Genomic DNA, 25,393 nt, shown 5'->3' on the forward strand with positions numbered 1-25,393 from the left:
AGAATCAGTTTTGCACGGAATCCGATGAGAAAAGGTCCAATGACTCACATCTCTGTCAGCATCCTTAACCCCACATGCCTAAGGATTCATTGAGGATATTTTAATGACTTATTGGCATGTTAAAGCAACACACGCGACACATGTAACAAGCGTGTTCCCGAAACAAAGAGTGGTGTCGAGACAACTCCTTTACATCCGAGGACACTGGAGTGTGGAACAGCAGGAGCGTACATGCTTCGCCTATAAATACCCTGTAGAACCGAATGTGTGTGGACTCTGCTCGGTCACAGATTGGGTTCTAGGGGAGTCTATGGGCGGCGACTAACCATCTATCACACGCAAGGGAAACCCGAAGAGCTTCACAAGTGCTTCTTTGTGTTTTCAATTTGGGTTGCTTCACTTTCTGATCAGCAAGAAGATCCAATGACAGGATGGACACTCAAGTCACTTCAGCAAAGTATCATTTTCCGACTATTTTTTTTTACAAGAATCAACCAAAGGAAAATAAATGATTCAGGTCCTGCTTGCATAAATCCGCAAAATTTGAGGGCAAGCTCTTGCATCTGCCATCTGATGGTCATTGGTGATATTACAACCTAAAATGACTCAGTGAAAATCGGGCCTGGCTGGGTTGCGTATAGCAATAAATTGCGTATAATTGACGGCCATTGAAGTCGGGGAGGGAAATGTTTTTTGAATTGTAAAAACAAAATAATTCAATAAAAATCACTGATCAAACTTCAATATATGAAAAATAACAAGTATAGAAACAAAATCTGCTAAATGATTTTAGGGGTGACCCTCAAGGGTCTACTGTAGTAGAAGAAACATGATGCTTGGAACTTTGATGATTGGATACCTACTGTACTGTTGTTTATGTTTCTTGCTCACATTTGGGGAAAATGTTTGTTCAGAGTGGCACCCTCTGGCTGACTAATGACATTCCAGTGCAATGGATGCATGGAAGCATAAGGGGCCTTTTTGTATGTACTCTATACCGCAAGGAAAAAATGAGCCTTTCAGGGTCACAGCAAAAAAAAAAAGTACAATTTCACAGCATGACGGCAAATTGACTCAAAATTATCACTTGAATTAATTACTTAAATGCTGTAATGTGGAGAAACGTTTTTTTTTTATTGTATTGGTATTATGTATATAGACCATTACGTAACATACACCCGCAAATTCTACAAAAATTGCAAATTTGCAAGATTGTAAAGGACACTTTCCACTCTGCTTCACAATATTACCCTTTAAAATGGTGGATCTAATTAAAATGGTCTCTAATTAAACACATCAATTTAGATAAGAAAACGGAGCGACACTTTCACCCTAATAAAACGATCAAGCATGATTAAAGCAAGCTACTAAAGCAAATGTTTGCCTGTTTTGGGCTTATCGCTGACATCCATTAGTATCTGGAAGCCAGATCAAACAGATTTGCTTTTTGGTTCACTTGCATTAGGTCAGATTAAATAAAGCCTCCACTTGAGCCAAACGCATGCCAAAACAATGCGGCAGTTTAGGGGGCGCCATATGCACGAATGAATGATTATTTGGGGGGGTTTAGAATGGACTATCATTTATTTTTCGTCGTGTGAGGGCTCAATTTGGCCACTTTCGGGGGTTCTAAACCAGCAAGATCATTTTTAAACGCCTTCGCTCAGTCCTCCCCACCCCACCTCCTCAGCTGCATCATTTTTCCAATGTGGCTTTTATTCAGAGACGGCGATGATGACGGTGAGATGGTGAACGGGACACCTTGGGCTGACCCCTACCCGCAACAAAGCCAACTACTAGTCACTGTCTGGGGGCCTTTTTGTCCCATTCTTGTGTGCGTGCCCTCTGCGGAGCGGTCAGGTTTTGTTTTGCGCCCTTTGATTGCGGCCACAAGGCCAAATATGGCCCCCTCGTCCCCTCAATATGGGCCCGATTAATTTTTCAGCTCGGGGGCCCATCTGTGGGGGTCGATCCCGTACGTCAGCTAAAAAGTCATAAATCTACTGTGCGTGTTCAATAGGCAGGGGTGAAGGGGGGGGGGGGGGGGGGTAGATGGATGAGCTTATAAAATAAATAATGACGCAGCAGTTGCAATCCACAAACATCTAATTTTTTAATTTAGCCCCGCCAGCAAATCTTCATGAAGCCAATTAGGCTCATTTTCGCTTATTTTTCGACTTTATTTAGAGGGAGAGCGGCAAAAAAGCGACGCCTCCCATTGGCTGAGCTACCGGGTCACGTGGTCCATACGGCCGTCCGTCTATTTGACAGCCGCGGGGTGGCTTGATGCCAGAGGGGGGAAAAGGGGGACACAGGGCGAAGGGGTAGAGGGAGAGAGAGAGGAAAAAGAAAAATTAGTATTCTCCTACCAGCCTCGCTATAAATCAATCATGGAGTCCTACGCGGTGAGCTGCAAATACGCCGAGCCGCACTTCCCGCCTTGCGAGGAAGATTACAGTCATTTCACTGACCAAGGGGGGTATTACAACAGCCCCCCGGACTGTGGCACGTACGGCGGTGGGCGCTACCAGCCTACGGCCGCAGCCCATCCGCCCGAGCCCGGCTACGCACCGCAGTCAACCGCCTATGAACATTCCTTGCAGGCGCAACCGCCGCCGCAGCAGCAGCAGCAGCAGCACCCGCGGGAGGATGCCGAGCGGCTGCCGCAGCAAGGTGCGCCTTTCCCCGGCTTCACCGAGCACGACGACGCCGAGGGGAAGGAGGGTGGCTTTCCGGAGATGTGGATGACGTGCGCGAGTAAGCCTGCTCAGGTGCAGAGGAGAATCGGTGCCGGAGGGGGCCACCAGGCCAAAGACAAGCCGCCAATCGTGGTCTACCCCTGGATGAAGAAGGTGCACATCGCCCACGGTGAGGAACACCATCATCCTATCCTCTCTGTCACACTTTTTTTTTTTAACACGTCGAATGTCATTTTGCTTTTTCATTTTATTTCTCCCTCTTGCCCCCCAGCATCTCATCTGCACTCTCACTCACACACACACAACACACACACACACACACCCTTGTTGTGGTGTTTTGTCCATTTGGGAGCACCATTTCTTGTGGTGAGTTATTTATGATCGCAGTGAGTGTCAGGCAGAATTACAGCCGCTATAAACTTTTATGGCTCTGCCGCAGCTTGTGCGCGCACGTGAGTGTGCGCGTGCGTGAGTGTGCGCACACGGCCAGTGAACAAAGAGATGCGCGTTAATAGTCCAGAATGGTTTCTTAACCAGTTTGCCGGTCAACCGCAAATCGACGCACATGCATAATAAAAGTGCGCAGAGACGCACGCACGCGTCCAAAATACCATCAGAAATAACTAACTGTGAAAAAAATTGACCATATAGGATGGAAATATCAATTCAATGATTAAAAATTAAATTAAAAAAACGTTTTTAATATACATTATGTACATTATTAAGTATTTCAGGGAATTGGGGTTTTTTTAGACGGAAAAAAATAGTTGTCAGTGAATGGGACCTATTCTTATACTTAAATACACGCACATACACACGCACGCACACACCTATATGTAAACTGATTCGATTCTACCGTGACAAAAAACACTTCATCTTTAGATAATAAAAATGTTACATGTTCAATATCATAATATTAATATGGAAATACTCAACATCCATGCCGCATGTTTTTTCCAATATCGTGCGGCTTTACGGATGCATTTATTGTAGTTATGCATTTATTATGCAATTTAGCCAAAATCCAATTCGTATCAATAAGAGCCACGAAATGCAGCTATTTTTAATTGGCCTCTCGGAATATGCTATCAAATAATAAATGTATGGAAGAAAAAAAACTACTAATGACGTCACACTGTCCTTTCGTGTCCCCCAGTGAACCCGAACCACACTGGGCCGGAGCCCAAGCGTCTGCGCACGGCCTACACGCGTCAGCAGGTGCTGGAGCTGGAGAAGGAGTTCCACTTTAGCCGCTACCTGACGCGCCGCCGCCGCGTGGAAGTGGCGCACACGCTCTGCCTGTCCGAGCGCCAGGTCAAGGTGTGGTTCCAAAACCGGCGCATGCGCTGGAAGAAGGACAACAAGCTGCCAAACACCAAGGGGCGCAGCAAGGCCAAGAAAAGCGCGGACAAGGCGGCCATCCCGGTGTGAGATTCAAAGGGGTTAGGGTCAGGGGGCTTTTGGACCCCCCGCCCCCCCCAAATGACCAAGTGACGATCCAGGCCTACATTCCTCAAGCATCCATGTATTAGCCTTATATATAGCCTATAGTCTTGTCATTTTTGTTCTGGATCTCCTGGAAGAATTTTGTTGTGGAGACAACAGGGTTATTTTTGTAATTATTAATATTATTATCGTTATTATTATTTCTACAGGGTAAAAAACAAAACAGCATAATACAGGGTTGTATAAGAGTGAGGCAGCGTATTAGCTATACTTATATGCACATGACCAAAATGGCAAACGCAAAGATGACACATAAGCAACAAATGAGCACGCACTGTTGATTTTTATGTGCCAAAAGCAATAGCGTGCAGCACACACACATACACGCACCAACACGTGCACGCACGGACACGCGCACACACATACACAGCTGAGCTCCAAAAGGTGTTTGCATATTTGTCTCAGGGTTTCCTTACAGGGTTTTAAAGTCCATCCAACAAAGAATAATACGTTTTTTTTCTTTATTCCAGTGTGATATGCCAATTGGCCACCATAAGTACTTATCGTTTTTTTATTATGTGTATGTTTCATCGCATATTTCTATTCTTGGTAGCAGCACGTGTCGTTTTGTATGTGAGAAAGTACAGCAAAAGCATCCGTGTACGACTTTTATATGTGTGGGAAAAACATTTTGATAAAAAAAGAACTTGGTTAAGTAAATAAAAAGCTTTACATTACAGCAGATTAGTGTCTCCTGCTCTCTTGCACACAAGGTTTTATAATAAAGTAAGGATATACAAAAGTCTCAATTGCGTATGCGAATGAAATATTATTTGGTCCGAAAACGTTGGAAATAAAGTCGAATTATAGCAATAAGTGGACCAAAGGGAAATAAAAGACAAATGGGGTAACTTGTCGTGGCAACGTTACAGAAGGTAATGTAGATAAATATGCAACAAAAGGAAAATAAAGATGTAAATATTAAAAGGGTTTTGCAAGCAAGTTTAAGATCTGAAAACGTTATGAGTATTCACAAAATAAGGACTATTTTTAAATGACGTAAACCCGTTACATATAATGTTGTACTATATGAATAGAAACATTTATTAACCCAAGATCAGCCAAGTTTTAAATTGACGAATTCATTGCATTTCACAAGTTTACGTCAGAAAGTTCCAAATATAGCATGTTGGGAGCAGCACAAGTCGCTCCTGGTGATGGTTGGTGGGAAATGAGCTACTTTAATTGGAGGCTTCCGTTGGAGACAAATGGGCAGGAAAAGTCACGAGAGATTTATCAAAAAAAGGATCGCGCACCGCAAACTGGCTGAGAACATTTGCGACAAATGGATCCAAAGTGTGACTTTAGGGTAAACAAACTGGAAACTTTTACACGGATCAAATTGTCTTGTTAATCGCAGTATTCGACATCACATACATAAAGTAATTTCAATATTAAGACGCTAAACGCAAGTAGAGACAAAAAAAATAGTACCTACTTGTTCTTTTATCCACCTTGAACTGTTACGTGCTTTCCATTCACCAGCTGTGTTGGAACAAGGCCGCCCTCATGTGGTTCATTTGTCAACTGCATTTGAAAAGGAAAACAAATCAGCGCTAGCTAAGTGCAAACGCACCAGTTTCTGATAAAAAAATATTTTAACAAGGTTTTCATATTTCTTATGAAAATGTATGTATCTATAATTTATACAAAACAGCTCCCTAGTTTTATTGGGCGAAAGAAGAAAGGAAAATATATATACATTGAACGTTTCCGGCCTTCAAGGGGAACAAATAATCTCGTTCAATGTTCCTCATCGGACTAAAACATTCCGACGGACCAGTCGGTGTCCTCAAACTCCCAAGAAGCTGAGTTGACCTCAGATTTGTATTAAAGTTAAACGTTTTTAAGCATATTTAAAGACAGGAATTCAGAGCAAAGATGTCTCTTGCAGCAGATGCCTTCGTGTCACAAATGGCGGGTAAAGTGTTGCAGCTTTTGCAGTTTGTGCATGATGATGTTCGCGATGCTGCTAGCTCACTTACAGCATTGGCAAAGCAAATAATAAAAAATAATCGCAATAAATGCTTCATTGTAGCAGTAGCTGTGAGTTTAAAGCTACAATGAAAGTCCTGCAATTCAAATGAAACATTTACTCCATTAGCAAAGTTTGGACTTAAGCAATTGAAGGGTTTGACGTAAATGATATTTCGGTGAATTTACCTGCAAAATGTGGTTTGCCGTAGAAGATTCTCAACTAAAACACCCGTCTATTTTATGCGTGTATTATTAACTTGAACCACATCATATAGTTGTCTTACGTACGTTTGTCTTGTTGCTTTTTGGTTTTGAATCTCTGTTGGCAATCATCCGTTCATTCCTGCTGCTCTCTCGTGGACTCGAAACACGTCTAAGGGAGCCATATTGAGTGAACTCTGACCTCGTCAAAATTAAACATTTTGGTTTTGACAAAGGAATCACTTGGATCGTGTCTATTAGTATTTGGTAGCCTGTAAAATATGAATTTCTTGTGCTTTTGTTTTTTTACAGCTGCTGAGCCTTGGCCCGAGAGTGCAACCTTGTACCAGCCGCTTAAGGGTGTGTGTTTTTTTTCTCCTGTATCACATAACGTATAAACCTATCCACTGAGATCTTGCTCCATAACTATTTAGTATTTTCTCCTTTGGATTAATACATGAATAAAATAATTACAATTATATATGTTGTGACTTGTGCAGAGGATCAGATTCTGCTTTCGGACTGCGCCTCATCCCTCGCTGTGCAGGTACATTTCTGCATTCTGGATTAATGTCGCTAGATAAGGTGCCCAATGAAGTGTCATCTGAGCCTATTTTGTCTCCTGTGCAGGCCTACCTGCGGATGTGTGGTCTGCCCGTGCAGGTGGTCTGCAAAGTCAATGCAGAGTACATGTCACCCTCCGGTGAGTTCATGTACAAATGCAGTAAATTTCCTCATCGATGTTTTATGCTTGAATGAATTGTGTTTTTACGATTCCTTTTTTAGGCAAGATTCCCTTCATCCATGTGGGAAACCAGGTGGTGTCGGAACTGGGCCCAATAGTGCAGTTCACTAAAGCCAAGGTAGATGGGAATGACGCAATCATTTTTGTCCTTTAATTATTTGGATAGGAAAAGTTAGAAGTCAGATTTTGGCACGAGTTCACAATGGTTAATATTAAGAGGACTCTAAAATCAGTACGGTATAGCCCTCAGTGTTAGCTGTGTCTTGTTTTATTTTTAAATCTAATTGACTTGTGGATCTTTCTTATCACTTGAGGGTCATTCTCTGAGCGATGGCTTGGATGACATTCAGAGGGCCGAAATGAAAGCATACATGGAGCTAGTCAACAACATGCTGCTGACGGCTGAGGTATACTTTTTTTCTGACTCAAATGCCATTGTGGTCATCTCCAAGTGTGTGTGTGTGTGTGTGTGTGTGTGTGTGCCCCTCACTGGCTCAAATAAAGTTTTTTTTCTTCTCTAGTTATACATACAGTGGTGTGATGACGGCACAGCTGCTGAGGTGAGTCCTCTCTTCTCATTGAGCCTCTTCAAAGTCCCATCTCGCCCTCCCTGACACATCTACATGGGGTTTAGATCACTCGTCCCAGGTACAGCAGCCCCTACTCGTGGCCCCTCAGTACCATCCTGGCCTATCAGAAGCAGTGGGAGGTGCGTCGGAAGATGGACGCCATTGGCTGGGGAGGGAAAAATTTGGAGCAGGTAAGCGATTATTATTACAACAATTCACATGACATAACATTACGCGGAGCAGCCACATTTTTTTTTTTTTGTGTTTCAGGTGTACGAGGACGTGAGTCAGTGCTGCCAGGCTCTCTCGCAGCGCCTCGGAACGCAGCCCTTCTTCTTCAATAAACAGTATGTACTCTAGCCTGTGAGACACCATTTTGAGTTGAGTGAACGAGTAGCAGATGCTATTCATAAAATCACTTATTTGGAAAGAAAACCTTTAAGCGTAGGAAATTGTGCATATAGCACCACCCTGTGGCAGAAGGCTGTAATTATTCAAACTCTCCCTATAACTTAGTTCCGTTCACACTTCCCAAATAAAGCTATGCAAATTATTATTATTAATAATAATGATATACCTTCAGGCCGACGGAGCTGGACGCGCTGGTGTTCGGTCACCTGTTTACCATCCTGACCACTCGGCTGACCAGCACCGAGCTAGCCGAGCGCGTGCGGAGCTACGGAAACCTGCTGTCTTTCTGCAGGCGCATCGAGCAGATTTGCTTTGAGGATAGGACCTCCTGAAGGGGACCCACCACCACCATCATCGTCATCACACCACCACACATCTGTTTGTACATAACAGGAGAAGCTGGTTAACTGACCATTCACACCATTTGACTGCTGCTGCTTCTGCTTCTTCCTGGACAGCCAGAAAAGAAACAACTGCTGGTCCCTAAAGGATTCCAAAAGACTTATTTATTATTATCATCATTGTTATTATGATTATATTATTATTACTAATAGCACTTAGTGTTATAGTATTATATTAAAATTAAAATATGAATATAAAACATGAATATAATGATAAAGAGTAAAATTGTTTTTGTGAATGCAAGGTGCTTGTATAAAATAAAAGTGATTGCATTAAACAAGGAGTTTGCAGTTTCTTTTTCCAATTCATATTAGATAACGAGATAATTTGTCTCCAGAAGAGGACTGTGACAATTATTGGTCCAAAAAAAGAAAAAGAAGATTTGTCAGGAACTTAACCCCACCCCACATACTGCTGCACGAATTGCAAGGTCACAATGTGACAAAATTCAGAATGTCTTGCACATGGACACATTTGACACTGTCGGAGATGTGTTACCTCGGTCTGCCCCCGCCCGGTCTGTGTTTCTGTCTCACTGGCTTCCTCCCAGGTCAGCTCGTGACCTTTGAACTTCCCGCTGCCGAAGCAGTCTGAGCGATGGCCCCGTCGGGTTCAGAGGTAGCAGATGCACAGAGCAGGAAGAAAAATAAACACAGAGACAGAAAAGAAATGAACTTGTCATTGATGACTTTGAATTTTACAATTATAGGTTGTTTTCAAAACACATGCTAATCACGCTTGGGGCTAGCTTGGTCGTCCTCAAATAATGGAGTGGTCCTTCCTCCTTTTATTCAAAAAGATTCACGGCTGTAATTACTGTCAAAGGTGCACCGATTGAGTAAAGGATGTGAATATTTATGGATATGTAATAGCTTCGTGTTTTATTTCATAAATAAGCAATAAATACACATTTTTACGTTATTATGCTGTGTTATATGTAGATTTTTAAGGGGAAAAAAATAATTCATTCCATTTTGGGATGACGCTCTAACTGTCAATAGTTTCCGGATGGACGTTATGTAAAGTAGTTGTAGTGACATAATTCTTCCACACGAGGGCAGCAAAACCACACAACAGGCGTCTGGTGCCGCTCGACTACTGTACAATTAGCAGTAAAATGGATAACGACGTCAATTAATTCGAGAGCTTGACAAAGTAACTCACCCTGTACTGTACTTAAGTATAACTCTAAATGCTTGTTTGAATAACAGTTAAAAACAAAAGTAATGATTCAACTCTTTTACTCAGGTCAAAGGAAATTATACAGACAGACAATGAAAAGTAGTTCGAGAACACAGAACATGAAACATCCTGGGAGCTGACATCAAATCATGCTCTTAAAAGCACCACCATTTGCAGAGGAATAAAGATTGTTAATTTTTTATTTTTTATTTAATCTAACTGCTCACAACATGATTGTGAGAACTGCCACCACCCCACCAAATTAACATGATTGGCTCGGTTATTGTTACAGCACTGACACGTGAGGAGTTGCTGATTATCACTTTCCTGATGTGTGCAGCTTCATGACGCAACCCACGGCAAACACACACACACACACACAGAAATTATAAATAATGCGTGGAGGTGTAATATTAAAGCAACACGAGTGTCTATTTTCACATTGCTGCTGTGTTTGATCCGAGTTGACGTGTAACACATGTAAACAAGTCTTTTGCCTTCCTAGGTTCCGTCTTCAGGGATATGCAAATGATTCCAAAAGAGAGAGGAACTCAGCATAGATCTAAATACGTGGAGAAATGTGCGTGAGAATGAAGGCCGTGACATTAAGTGAGTCGACGAAAGGTCTTCGTGCCGACACGAGCGAGTGGCTTCACGCAAGACAAGGTGGCTGCAGGCTAATCAGCATCACGCGTCTTCATTAACGCACCAGACTCGATATTGACTCAACTGGAGAACGAGCAGCAAGGTCATCAACGCCAAGAGTAAAGAATTTGAGATGATCAACACATCAAATATCAGTTTAAATTCCGAAAGCAGCCTGTTTAGATAGCAATAAATTGGGTTTGAATTCACTGCACCTGCCATGTAGTGAGATAGATTTGCCAGTGATATGGAATTTCATCAATATCACCGTGTGTGTGTGTACGGGTGTGTTCTCACTCGCAATTTTATTTTTCAGTCTGGAGGGGAGATGTACTGTAGATTTGAGTGGAATAAAGAGATTAGCCGTGTGTGGATAATCCTTTCCCTCCATCTCACACACACTCACACGCATTCAGGTTTATAGCCATCAAATCAATCACATCCTTCTATTCACAGTTGAACTAAAACAAATCTTTACCGTGACAAACGTCACGTTGAAGGCGCCTCATTGGGAAAAGTGTGCGGCAGGTTTAAACCTTTCAAGGTTATTCTGCCAATTTGTTCAGAGCAACTCATTTTGCATTCGATTGCTGGTTTTGTGTGCGTGTCTTTGACATCCATTCAAAAAACCTCAGAGAAGAGCCTTGAGTACCTCCAAAATGTTCCCCTGCAGAGAGGAATGACGCACGTACGCTGGCTAATAGCATAGCATTGATTTTGAATGCAACACTGGCAAAGAAACTCTTGAATTGAATCATCATTATTGGAGATGTGACAATCCACTTGTATCGAGGCAATGACGGTAGAAGTTTGCTTGGGAGAGGTCTTTTGACAGTTAACAATAATGTCACGTCCAGTGTGATGGTTAGCTGTCATGCTACATCAAAAAATATAAAGAGAACTAACTGATCCATCGCTGGGCTTGAACCTGAGACCCCCGTCTGCTAAAAACCAAGCACTTAACGACATTGCCGCCGGATGTAAAACTCCCAAATATGTAAGAAACACAAATAATTGAAATGGAAAGAGACCCATTCGAACCAAGCATGAATTATGTCGTAATTGATCTCTTAATGGTTTCCTAATGTAAGTGGAGCTTCCTGATGACAGGCGTCATGTTAGCGTGGCCTTTTCAACTCTCCGCACTGCGACCAGTCGGCGGTCTTCCGCGTGTAAACCGAGCGGTCCCAATGAAAGGGAGCTTATGCGGCAAAGTGGATTAAGACGCATTAGCGGTTTTTCTCTCAGACATCGCTACGAAAACACGGCCGAGCCGAGATGATCTCAGCGTAGACGTTCTGTACAAGAACTTTATTGATCTTGAGGGATATACAAGACCACATGGCACACGAGTGATCACATCTACTGATCTTTATCAGGCCACAAAGTTCATTTGGTAACTTCAAGGTGGACCCCACACATGAGTGAGAAGCCTTTTATTAGTTCGGGAATTATTGGCATTAAAAAAACTACTTGTCCAACCAGGCCAGGCTAACGTGTGCTAGCTAGCTTTGCTCATTAGCCATCACGCGAATCTTTAGGAACATGACTGAACTAAGTTTGAGATTTGCTTGGCATGAGAAAGTTCAATCTCTTTCTTTGTTTATAATTCTAATGCATAATTGTAAGGAAGTTTTGATATTTATTCTTTTCAGCCATCATTCACTTATTTAGCATTTTTGTTTGTCAGTTCAAATATTAGCATAAAAGCCTTAGCCAACTCAAGCTAGCCCAATTCTTTTTCATTGTGGAAAGTTATCAAACTAGGTAGTATTGTACATACATTGGCAGAAAACATACATGTTTTTTTTTTAACTTTAATGACTGTCAATCACAAATCGGACACGCCTGCAGTTCGATTTGTGATTGTACGTCGTCGTAATTTGTGTCTTTAATCTTCCTTAAGTAGCCACAGTCTGAGGACTTTTGCCACCTCAATTTCACACAACGGTAGAAGAAAGCGACGCAGAAACCCAGCTGGGTTGAGAAAGCCCAGTTTGTTTTCACACTGGCCTCGTGTGTTTTGAAAGGTTTCAATCAGCGCGGGCCAGCAAGCCCATCATGAAATGAAAATGTGGAAAAGCCCACGTTGAACATGTTAGCCATCCTTGTTTCGCTGTAATCTGAGGTGTGTTTCATTTCCTGGACCTGTCACTCTCTCGCGTATGACCTCACTCTCGACGAGTGTGTGTGTGTGTGTGTGTGGCCTCAAAGACCGCAATCACACACGTAACATGGGCCGTGAAATTTAATGATCATGTGAAACGTAAAGAATGTGTGTGTATGTGTGTGTGTAGACTAAACACTGTGGCTTTACTGATTAGCGTAAGGGCGGGCAAACGTGCAATGGCCACTTGGAGTTTTTAAATGGACGGATGAGTGTAATTGGTAACTTTGAAGATATTGTAAATATTTAATTCACCTGTGTACGTCTATGCGGTCTCACTTCAACAAAGCTAAAAGAAACGTGGCCAGAAGACTAAAAAGCAATCCTTTTTTTTTTATGTTTATGCAAAAGACTGCTTTGCATTTTACTTTTTTGTTCGTTTCACCCATCAACATCACAAAGAATGTCCAACTTGGACTTTCCATGCACACACACACTATAATTCAACATTAATGAGCTGGACACACAAGGAAGAGGATGCTTCTATCCATTGTGTGTCTGTGGAATGTGCGCTTTTTTTTCTAACACAGCTGGAACAACAGAGCGTGTGCATGTAATGCGTTTCTCATGTTTATATTTAAACAACCGAATCGAAAAAGTGAAATGCAATGTGTTCCACGACTCTGGTTGACTTCTGATTTGGATGTTTCTCATTGGAAATGATGTAAATAAAGATTTCAAAAGTTCCAGGGTCTTTTGGAAACTTTTTACACACACATACACATGCATGTATGCACACACATGAACGTGGGCAGCTAAATGATGCTAAGCACGGAGATCCTCTTAATGATGCTAATGTCATTTTTGCTACGCAAGATTAATGAGGGTTATTTATAGGCCATTAATCCATATTGAGTGGGACTGAAGAGTCGTGTGTTAATTGCACAACGCTGAACCCGAATGCAAAAATAAATGGATCGGTGTATGTGTGACAAGAATCACAACTTCTCGTCGTCTTCATCTCATAATCAACGGAAAGCATGGGAAACTGGTGGCCTGTTAAAAAATGTTAAGTCTAGCTGAGAAGTTTTTGGTTGTAATAACAATGTTCACCAGTAGATGGCAGACATCCCTAAAAGTCTACGAGAAATATAGCGTCGATTAATTGACTCTGGACTCGGCTTTTAACACATTGGAGTTGACAACTCATCTCTATGTTGTAATTCTCAAAATGAATTTCTCTTATTGTCGTCACACTTTAAGCATCAACAGATTCTTAGAAAAATCAATGAATGGGCTTTCGTGATTGGGCAGCACTTTGTTGTAATCCTCCTGGACGTTAGTGCTGCCTCTTAACAATCAACTGTGTGTGTGTTGTTGTTGTTGTGTAGCTTTTAGGGTCGTGAGGGCTGCAAACACACTGCACAGCATTCCAAAATCCAACGCCGGGAGTGGGAGAGAGATTTTCTATCTCGGAGGATCTGACCCGAGCTTCTAATAACAAGCTTAGGCCGCCCCCCCCCGCACCGCTCCCATCATTTCAAAACACACTCGCACACAAATTCACATGGTGCATCCTCCATTCATATTGTTGTGGAAACTTTTTTTTTTTTTTTTAATTATTATATGAATGCCATGACAGTTAAAACGGGTCGAAACGTAGACGTGATAAAGTGAACAAATTATAATTGATTGATTTTACTATTGTTCGGGTTAGAGGAAAATACATTTATTGATTTTGTTGAGGTGTGGCTTTAGGGTTTAAGAGAACATGATTATATTGATTGATTTAGTTCGTTTTAAAAAATCAGCAGACACTTTGATGCTGCTTTTGCGTTTGTGCATTGACTTCCTAAATTCACCACTATGGGAGCCATCAATCTGTAACACAGATGTAATACCACACCTCATTTTTATGATTGAGACAATTACCTTTGTTCTAACTTTCACTTTTGGAATTTAACATCTGCACAGACGCACCCTCGAGTCGTTGTGAGGAGGAAGAATTTTCTGGAACATTTTCCAAACTTCTTGTAGGCCATTTGGGACCACCCACAAAGACTTGAAATCCTATTCTGAAACACTAATCTAGGTTTATAATTCTAATTTGAAACCCTAACCCAGGATCAAAACCCATATTTGAAACACTATTCAAGTCTTGACACTTACATTCAAAACCCTATTTTAAAACCCTGACCCAGCTTTGAAGAAAATGTCTTGTGTATGGTCAATCCTTCTCCATAGGTTCATACAGTCGGTGTGCCTCAAGGCTCACTGCTCGACACCTTCTGTTTTCATTGGTGTAGTCGAGTTCCAAACGTTTTGTACAGATTAAGATTCAACCTTCCACGTATTGTATTGAATTGAACCATCGTGGCACCTTAATGTACTTAAGGTCATGTTTTTACTTTATTGCTATTCATATCTATTTTCTAAATATTTTTCATTTGATAGCCTTGTGCATTGTCAAGGCTGCACTCATGCAAAGCTTTTGCAAAGCATTAACGTGAGAACATAGAGGGGATTTTGGTCAACGTGGAAGAAGAGAAAGAGGATTTGGGACTTGTTCAAATGTCAAAAAGAGGCTTGAGAGCACTTTGGAAAAAAAAGATTTGGTCCTAATAAGAGAAGAGCATTCTTGACCCAAATCGACCCACATAAGCTACACACTCTTAACTTTCTTTCCGTTTCATTTTCGAAAATCTGAATTGAAACCCTACAAACCCTAATTTCAAACCTTAATGCAGAATTTAAACCCTAATTTTAAACGAGAACCCTTATTTGAATACTTAACCAGATCTTCAAATGCCGTAACTAAAATTTCCTTCCCCTCAAGGAAATCCGAGGGTATGAGTTCAAGCGTGTGTGTGTGTGTGTGTGTGTGTATGATGTGTTGCTACTGTTTGAATGGCAGGAAGCTTAGTGTGACTCAGGTCAATGGCACAGCTGCAAAATGTTTTACCGCCAGCTAAGCCATTTTTTCGTTCCCCTATCACAATGTGGCTTTCGGGTTTTTTTTTCTTTGTCCGTGAGGTCAGCAAAGGTCATTCCATGATTCATGAGAGCAGACATACCAGGTGACTCATTCCAATGGATTACAGGTGAGAAGTCATCTAATCCTGTCCTGTCTTGTCATAGGCTAATTATCACAAACATGCTGCTGTTGATAATGTTGCGAACATGCAGGGCACAAGCTCAGCACGACGGGCTGCAAACCAAATTTAAAGCCTTATCTAGGCTAGAAACCCAAATTAAAAAAACTTAACACACATATCTGGGCTTCAAGCCTTCATTTGAAATCCTAGACCCTAATTTCAAACACTAACTTGAAATTCTAACCCAAACCCTGATTTGAAATGCCAATTTAAAATCCTAACCCTTGTTTTGAGGTTTCCAACTTGAAGGCTCACTTAAAACCTCAGTCAATTCTGAACACGGTTTTATTTCTTTCTTTATTTTGCAATTTGGTTTATCCAAACAAAGCCAGCTGGCCTTCATATTTTTTTGAATTTGAGCTTTAAAGCGAGCACACAAACAAAATGCTGCCACTCCCAGCCTGGAGGACACTTGCAGGAAGTCAGAGCTTGTTTCCATGGAGACAGGAGGAAGCTCTGGCGGGACCTGATTTGGGATTGGCCAGATAAGACCAAGCGAAGTCTCCCAACAATGTTTGTTTGTACTCCACATTATCTTTGTCAGCACATTCACAGATAGAAAACCTTGTTTGTTTCACCCAAAAACCTTATTGGTAAAAAAAGGGTGCTTGGGAGTAACCAAGTCGAACTACTTTGTTATTCTACTTAAGTAGATTATTTGTACTTTGCACCTTCCACTCCTTGCTTTATCAAAATAGAAAGATGAGTGAGAATAGATTAATGTTGTTAGCTCCAAAAATTTAGACAATCATTTTTTTTAAAGTGCTTCGAAATTATTTCAAGATGGGAATAAATCCATATTAGGGAATGATTGGAGTCTCGTCTTTGAGTTCATTGTTATTGTGTGACTCTTGAGGACGTTTGAGTAGGTCTGCGTCAGTTTCCTTTCCTACACAACAATGAGGTGAGCTCACTTGCTTCAAGGAACACTTCCTTTTAAGATGGAACGTAAAGTGGTCTTGAAGATGACAAAGACTTGATTGTTTTCAGAGTGACTCAATGCTTTTTTTAATTAATTAATTAATTTATTTATTTATTTTGGGCATAGGTAGCAAAACTACATATTGCAAAAAAAAAAAGATTAAACCATGACTAAATATATAAAATCGCAATTACGCATTTAAAAGTATTCACAAATAAAATGATTACAACTTTTTGTTACATGTAAAAAAAACTTTTTTTTGGGGGGAAGAACTCTTGTTTGTATTCTTGCATATCTTCTACGTGCAGACCACGGTACCATTTTCCCAGTATTCAAGGGAATAATGTTTCCAAATCCTCCCCCGTTTTGCTACCATGCAGCCGCATGTTAGCGAGTGCTAAACAGTGAATGTTTGCACACGTCTGCATGTTTAGTAGCGAGAGCCGAGATTGGGTTTTCATGATGAAATTCTGCTGCAATTTGACGTCGGAGCGGAGCTGGAAGGAAGGTGGGGGTGATGGGGGGGTAGGTGTTAAAGCGGGAGGGATGGAAGGGAAAGCGATAAGGCAAAATGGCGGAAAACAAAACAAGATGGGGTGAGCGGAGCGAGAGAGGACATGAAAGCCATGACTGTGTGTGTGTGTTTTCTCCACTGATTGTGTATGTGTGCGTAATTACACACGCCGCAGTGTGTACAGCTGCCGTTGCTGGCATCCTTGCACCGGCAAACCCTTCGAGGAGGCCGCTTGGATCACCTTCAGGCCATTAAAACAAGAGGAGGGGGGGGGCGAATTTGGCAAGCGGTAAGGATAGGTTGCGTCATCAATGAAGGGGGGCGGTGGGGCACCCCTGCCCCCCAACTGATAAACATGAAAAGTGTTTAACCTTGATGCTCCATGTGGAGCAGCTGCACGGTCGAGCCTCAAAGAAAAACCTCCAGTGAGCTGACCTTGACTTTTTGGGGAGGGGAGGGGAGGGGAGGGGGGGTTGTTGGGGGTTATCATTTATAAATGCATGTATGTCGGCAGGACTGGACGCATTTTTGATTCAGGTACTCGGGGACAGATTTAGCAGAGTGAATAAGTGGATTGAGTTGCTTTCAAATTAGAAGCTTCTGGATTCAGTGTTTTAAACAAAGTGTGAAAGCAATCACATTTTGGCATATAAACAACAAATTGATGGAAAACTAGAGTGGAGACCAGAAATTAAGGACAAGGGTTTGTTCAACTGTGGTTCAAGTTAATGTAGAAAGAAGTTTGCTTGAAATAACGCAACGTTAATAAGTATTGTAAATATTTATATGATGCACATGATTTGTATTTGCAGGCCACATAACATGAAGTGTTGGGCCGGATGTGGCCCCTGGGCCATGAGTTTGGCACCTGTGCTTTAGACCAACTAAAAGCAGGTCTAAGTTGCGGTGCAGGTGTAACACAGGCAGACAGATTCGGCACTCCAGCAATGTGAGTAGTGGAGATGATTGTATTTCCTTCATAAATATGACAACAGCGTGCATCAAGCCCTCTGAGTCCTTTATTCGATTCAATTATCTGAATGTGTCATCAGGCTTCTCTTCAGATTTGTTTGTCCATTCCTGTCCACACATGACGCAATGATGACGAGACCGTATGTAGCAGCTTCCGCCCTGCATTCTAACATGAAACCTTGACGTCTACGAGGACCATGGCGTGAAGTTGGAAACGATCGGCAAGTTCCTCCGAAGATGCCTCGGGAGCAGCAGGCAGTGACGAGAAAACAAAGTGTGCGGCGCATGTTTATTTGGCGCGCTCCGCCTCGGGCTCACTCTCCGTTTGCTGGGTGCCTTCATTTCAATTCAGTCATTTGAGAAGATAAAGGCACCATTTCGTTCTTTCTCGCTAAACGGGGAGCTTGTCTTTTCTCACCTTGTTTGCCGAGCTAGGCGACCAATCAGAGGGGAATGCTTTCACGCCGTCGGCATTTTAATACTCCTTTCTGCGACATCGTGAGCTGCTTTTTTATTGCCTCATTTTAGTGTGGTTGGCTTGTGTCAAACTGAAACAACAACAGGGAGTTTCTTTACAGTAAACCCCCACTATAACACGGTTCATCGTTTGCACCCCTGCGATTGTAGATTTTTACGTGACCATTTTTATACAATAAGTACACAATTTTTTGCGTTGCTAATTTGTGTGTGCCAAAGAAGCAGCTGTTTGAGGGTGTATAATTATCGTGACATCCATGCTATTTTCCATTAGCCCATCTGTGATATTTCACTTCATATGTTAGCCTTAAGCTAGCATCCATCCATTTTCTATACCGTGATTGATAAAATGAGTTGGTTTGGTCAATATATGATAAGTTATTTTCTGTCCATTTTACAGTAACTTCAATTGGGGATGCAAAATAAACACATTAAAGCGAGCCTAATATTTGAAAAACCATGTGTTCTTTTCATTTCCTGAACGTGATGCTACACGATAGACTCCTGTTTCCTGACAGTGACAGGGAACAGGCACTACAAAAAAAAACTTGAAAAAGTGTGTCAAAATGGGAAAACGGTCCATCTCTGCCTACCCTTCTCAAAATTTGGACCCAAAACAAAACACATTTTTTTAATCATCAGATCCAAACATGTTGATGGAATCGGTGGATTCCCAAACATAAACAATGCCAATCAGGACAAGCATGCTGCGTGAAGCAGTGGAAAAGCTGCCTCCAATCAGCAAGGCTGCCAAAAACAACCCGCTTGGACAAAACACACACACATAGACACACACACACACACACACCGGGAGTTTTTGCATTCACTAAATCAAGTCTTAAAACAATCGTTTGTTTACCTAGGAGAGCCGCTGATTGCCGTCTGTGATCTTTGCTCTTGTTCAAACATACAAACTGCGAGGAAAAGATGTAAAAAGTGATACTTTGAGGGATGGGGGTGGCTGAAGACCCCCGGACATTTTTGACCGTGCGAGAATTTCCTTTCCCTCTTCAGTCACTGCAGCACCATAAATGGAGGCAAATTGACCCCAAGTGTGCCACTTTACGCTCTCATGGAATGTGTCCCAATACTTTTGTCCATGGAAACTCATCCTCCAAATCCTTCTATTAACTTCATTAGCTACATGAAAGCAGCCAATCCGACTGTAAATGTCACAAAAGAGATATGAGTGGAGTTGACAGACTAATAAATGATAAACAAGTGTTCGCCTGACCTAGTGTGTGCGCGTGTCTTTGTTTGCGTGTATCTACGGGTGTGTGCGCTTTCGTCATGTCAGCCGCTTGCTGATGAAAACGAAGAGAGACACGAGTGTTTAAAGCGCAAATATTTTCAAAGCCCGCCTTGCTCGTCAAGGATGTTGACGGAGAGGAGAGGTGCTGCATTATTTAGCGGCCGTCGCAGACAAACACGTTTTGTTCAACCCTTTTTGGACTCCATTACATTTTGTTTTTCAAGGGAAAATGTCACAAATGATATAGTTAGTCATTTTTTGATGAAGAAAATTTTTTTTTCTGGACAACCATTTGTTAAAAAATAGAGGCGCAACGATTAATTAACAACAATCAAATTAATTGATAGTTTCTATAATCGATTTAGTAACACTAAAGTCGCTGTTTTTCAAGATATTTTTGAAAGAAGTAATGCAGAATATGAAATGAAGTCCGTGTTTTTCAAGATGAAAGGTTATGTCTTTGTGTTCCGATTCAATAAAAAAAGAAATACAAGATCTTCAAGGAAAGAAAGTCTCTATGTTACAAGAATAATTCTCTTTTGTGAACGTCTTCAAGAAAACATCCCCCCTCTTCACCGCATTGCTCTTCGTCTCCCAGCAGCGACTTCAAACAGCATCGGTAACGCTGCGTTTATTGGCCTCCGTTTAGAGATAAACACACTTTCAAATGGAGCATAACAGCACAGACTGGCAAATACACCAGGAAATGCAGCTTTTCCAAATAGATAAAACTGAATTAAAAACTACTAACCTACAAGTGATGAAGGAATTTTTAATATTATTTCCAACAGTTTGTACTCTTCTGAGCGCGATTGCATCAAAATAAGAGAGCCGACAAAATTTGGAGCGAGGTCTTATTTTATAGTTCTAAGAGAGACAAAAAAAAGTCATGATTTTTCAGTTTAAAAAAAAAAAAGCCCATCATAGTCACAAAATGTTCCTTTAAGAGGAAAAGTCACATTAAGGGAATAATAAGGGCGATGCGATGATATTCAAACAATTTCTGAAAATAAAACTCAGTTCTGGAACAAAAACCCATTTGTTGGCCAAATGACCTGTACACAACCTCTCCCAAGACCTGAATGATTTTGTTTTTCCAAGATTTTTATGCTAGACAGCAGCACATGCTATTTGACCAACATTGCATCATCCAGCCCACGCCGAGCCAAGACGACTTACTAGAACCAAACGTTATCTCAATAGTGGATAAACCAAAAAAGTATGTGTGCGCTTTCATTCACACCTCCCTGTACTACCCTCCTCCCTGCACTCCCCAGTTTGACTCCCATCCCACCCCCACTCATCTTTTAACTCTAACGCCATTTATCCCCCCCATACTCAACAACTCCATCACCCCTGCAGCAATGTTTCACATTAGCGAGTGTATGTCAGGTTTGAGAGTTGTACGTGCACACACATGCTTGCGCACACACAGACACGCAATATGTAGCACTCGGCCATGCAGGCTAACACTTTCTAATAGTTGGTGCCACATTTAAGTCAAAGAAGTACAGTAGACGAGAATTTATGAAAACACCCACGGACACACGCACGTCTAAAGGCAAACATTGTGGAAAGCAAGCCTGCTATTTTGAAAGGGCACACTTCACAAGATATCATCTCCTCATCATTGGTCCTCAGGGACTTTGGGCTATTTACACAATACACACACACACACAATACACATCCACACACACGCACGCACAGTCAGTATCAGGATACCAACACAATTAAATGCAACACTTGCAATGCAACTGTGTCTACAGTTTTTTTGTCAGAATAAAAAATATTATATTATTTATATCCATTATTTTTTTAGTTAAAAAGTCATATTTATCAATATAGTAAAAATAAAGCATTTTTATAAGAATCAAGATGGAGGTTGTTTTTGAAAATAAAAATAATGCTAAATGATATTAATACAATAAAGTCATTTTTCTATTAAAAATAGCAACATTGTTGAGGAAAAGTTTTACATTTATATTTTTGATTTCCCAAGAAAAAAGCATGAAGTCCATTTTTATATGAATGTGTCATTTAGGGAGAAGACTTCATATCAAAATAATAGTTTGGGTTTTTTTTCTCTTCATCAAATCCTAATAAGTAGTCCAAGATTTTGAGAAAGAAGTCATAATACTGGAAGAATAAAGCCATCTTTTTTTCCACACATACACGCACCAAGCTTTGACCGCTGCGCCAACATTGATATTCCTCAACATGATAGACATGTTGTAACACTTGCTACAACGTGTTAGCCGCGTAGACGCTAAAGGGCAACTTTTAATGTCGCCCTCCCCCTCGTCCTCTTCTTTTTTTGGTATTCCCTGTGTCTCGTCTGCCGGCCGGCCGGCCAGCCAGCACGTGATGATGCAAGCGACGGCCAAGCGGCGGCAAGAATCAGCGCGCGGTCGTGAGCTTAATCCTCCTTACCAGATCACACTGGGAGCTACATGAATATTCAATGTGCCGCTGCTGGAAGGGTTTTGGTTAGCTGCGCTATTAATTCTTGATACAACACTGCGAGGTGGCGCTCGCCGTGAAAAACTGGCCATGTGTAGCGAGCCATGTTAGGCCATTGCCAATTGCCAACCACTTCCAAACATGCCCAAGGAGGGGAAGTGCACTGACCAATCATGATTAGTGTAGACCAGAGCACGCTATTGGATCATCTTGAACGGTGGATTAGCATCATGAGCACAGTTCTACATTGGTTTCCTACCTCCACCAAGATCTTGTTCAGTATTCAGAAGGCCGGGCCTTATCCTCTCTTGCCCTGTTCCTTTTGGTGTCCCCCAGGGATCAATCCTGAGTCCTGTCCTTTTCTTGCTGTAACATGCTTCCCCCTAGGCAACAGAAAAAAATTACATTTCATTCCATTTCTTTGCAAATGACTCAACTGCACATCACACATACGTCCGGCAACCCCATGCAGCCTCTATTAAGACTTTTGGGGAAAAATTAAAATCTAAATTGGATTAAAAAAGTCACATTGGGCCAAGTTTGAATTTTACAGCTGTTGGGCTAATCAGGGAATGTGGATGTTTCTCAGAGTAGAAACCACTGAGGGACTGTTGGTCCTGTTCTTCCAAGCTTGTGGTAAAACATTGTGTTTTGATTAGACGGAATGAAGCTATATTAGGTTTGGCTATGAAAAAGGCTCCTTCAGGCTGAGGCAAAAAAATAAGTGTCGCATTCGACATTCTCTTGGTTCGCCTCGTTCCTGTCGCGTCTGGCTGGCGGTGCTTGATGTCGGCCTCCCGGCGGTCCTTCTGCCGTCCCGCCGCCATCCGGGAGAACATCAACCACTTTCTTACATGTCAGCCAGCCAGGACGGCGTTTGGAGTTTTTTTTCTTTTTTTTTTTTAAGGAAAGTAGGCCATGAGCACGGCGAGCTGAAGCACGAACACACAGGAGGCAAAGTAGCGGGTAAACAAGAGATTTTCCATCATGTTTGCCATGTTGCGTTTGATCGACTCGGAGACGGACGTCATTCTTCGCAGAGACAACTGACACTCAACGCTCTGCTCATCACTCTCTTGGTTCCCCTTCAGGAATTGTTCAAATGCGTCATTGTTAACTCTATTATTAAAACCTATCAACTATTGATGTCCAATTCAAGAGGTTTTGATGCTCAAAAGTGACGCATATCAACTCTTTCTAATGTCAGATTGTCACTTTTCCCCAGCTTGTCTGTCTAAAATGACACTTAAACACACAAATTCATGGCGGGAATTCGGAAATTCCCAAAGACTGATGGCAAGTAAACAGATGACAAAAAGTGAACCGTGCCAGCTCCGAATTTGATCGATCGGAATATAAACCATCAATTGATGCCAATATTTTCTATATGCAAATCCAGTGGAAGTAGAAATAGCCGTAGCCCGCTGCTTTTAAGTGTGCCAGAGGAGAGCAATGGAATTGGTCACGATAAACACGTAAAATGTATTTAGAAACGAATCCCTGGATTCCTTTTACGGGGTTTTTAAAATCTGCGACGCACATTTGTCAGCCACCTCTGCGAACGGACATTAGGAATTAACTGGTTGCAGAAAGCAGTCACGGCGCGACCTCTGGGGAAAAGGGCTGATGAAAAGTCTGTTGTTTTTGTACGATCAAACCACTTCTCTCCATTTTGCTGCAAGCTGAACAGCTATCTCACTCTGTCGTTTAAGTGTGTGTGAGTATGTGTGAAAGTTGATGCCTCGGGGGTTCGCTCCAGAGTTAATTGCCTGCTCGTTGCACCTCCCACAGCGTCAGTGATTTTCAACGAGCTTCTCCAAACCTCATCATGGTGACTTTGTGGGATGACAAGCAGATTACTTAATCAGTTTCTTAATCCCGCCCACCCGCGGGTTCTGATTGGGCAAGGGTCGTTAAATCCATCAAACTCCGGGAACTAACACATTGTGACACTTATTTTTGGTAAAAAGTCAATTAAAAGACAGAAGCAGAGCTTTGAAGTGACGCGAGAAACTCGAAATAAAATGCTTTAAGCTAATGTAGCAGCACACAGATCAAGGACGACAGCATTGACTAGAAAGACTGTTTGCTCTCTATTTACTTTTACCTCGTTATATAATGTTAGAAACTTCAGCTAATAATATTTAGGATTATTAATGGGCAGATGATTTTGAAGCTTCAATCAAACATAAGAGTAGCAGTATTATAAATATTCAAAGTATAGTCTTAACATTTTGCTAGCACTGTTAGCATAGTCTGACATTAGAAATTTGAGCTAGCAAGTTCGTATCGTTTTAAGTAACATGGTTAGCGTGCTATTATTAACTATTACGGTCACTCAAGAGAAAACAATAAACAGGGTTGACCATTTGGCGGGTAAATTTTTTTAAAAGAAAAAAATAACTAAACTATCGGTGCACTGCAATTGGCTCAAAGATCAAAGCCAACTAACCAAAGATGGGTCAAATACACATTTCACTCACTCAGAGGCTTTTTTTAAACAACGTCTCCAGGGAAGAAAACATGTGTTGTATAATAATGAGAAGGTTTAAGGAAAATAACAACATTTAGGAATGCACTTATCCACTCTGGGAATTTCAAAGTCAATATTTGTTTTCCCCTATTTTCACCCGATGAGACGCAAGGCGACAATTTGAGGAAAAAAAGATCGTCTGGAGGGGAAAATAGCAAAGTGAGACAGCATGATATTTTATTAGAAAAATGCACACACACACAAACACACTAACAGACACACAAAATCATACACACAAACACACACACACGCCCAAACACAGCCCAAAACACAGTGATATTATCATAAATATGTGTGCGAGTGTGAGTGTGAGTGTGTCTGGTAGGGCGTCGCTCTCATCTCATTTGCCGGCTTAGACAAGATCTTTGTCTGACACTCTCACACACACACACACACACAAACACACACACACACACACACGCGCACACAAGCACGGCCGCCTCATGTGGTGAAATCTCTGTGGATTATCCCCAATAACCTGTTTAACTTAATCCTTATCGCAAACACATGAATAATAAATCCACTCCTTCTCTCCCCTCCCTTTTTCCACTCTCTCACCTTGCTCTCCATCATCCTCCCCTGCTCCCTTCCTTGCATCCCTCCCTCCCTCTCTCTCTCGCTCTCTCTCTCCCTCACTCGCTCCATCATTTCTACCAAGCGCACC

General features: G+C 41.7%; 2 protein-coding genes across 2 annotated transcripts; both read left to right on the top strand.

The window, feature by feature from the left end:
* The first annotated feature begins 321 nt into the window (after positions 1 to 321).
* Positions 322 to 4,887, top strand: LOC119135028 (homeobox protein Hox-D4b-like). The gene is made up of 2 exons (XM_037272333.1): positions 322 to 2,868; positions 3,856 to 4,887. The coding sequence occupies exons 1-2, from the start codon at positions 2,391 to 2,393 to the stop codon at positions 4,128 to 4,130; spliced, it is 753 nt and encodes a 250-aa protein (XP_037128228.1). The 5' UTR covers positions 322 to 2,390; the 3' UTR covers positions 4,131 to 4,887.
* A 1,199-nt stretch (positions 4,888 to 6,086) lies between these two features.
* mtx2 (metaxin 2) lies at positions 6,087 to 8,787 on the top strand. The gene is made up of 10 exons (XM_037272332.1): positions 6,087 to 6,126; positions 6,696 to 6,743; positions 6,884 to 6,930; positions 7,014 to 7,086; positions 7,170 to 7,246; positions 7,443 to 7,535; positions 7,650 to 7,688; positions 7,763 to 7,888; positions 7,968 to 8,044; positions 8,281 to 8,787. Exons 1-10 carry the CDS (start codon positions 6,087 to 6,089, stop codon positions 8,438 to 8,440), a joined length of 780 nt encoding a protein of 259 aa, XP_037128227.1. The 3' UTR covers positions 8,441 to 8,787.
* The last annotated feature ends 16,606 nt before the right edge of the window (positions 8,788 to 25,393 follow it).

The sequence above is a fragment of the Syngnathus acus genome, chromosome 15, assembly GCF_901709675.1.
Source record: "Syngnathus acus chromosome 15, fSynAcu1.2, whole genome shotgun sequence".
Taxonomy (NCBI): domain Eukaryota; kingdom Metazoa; phylum Chordata; class Actinopteri; order Syngnathiformes; family Syngnathidae; genus Syngnathus; species Syngnathus acus.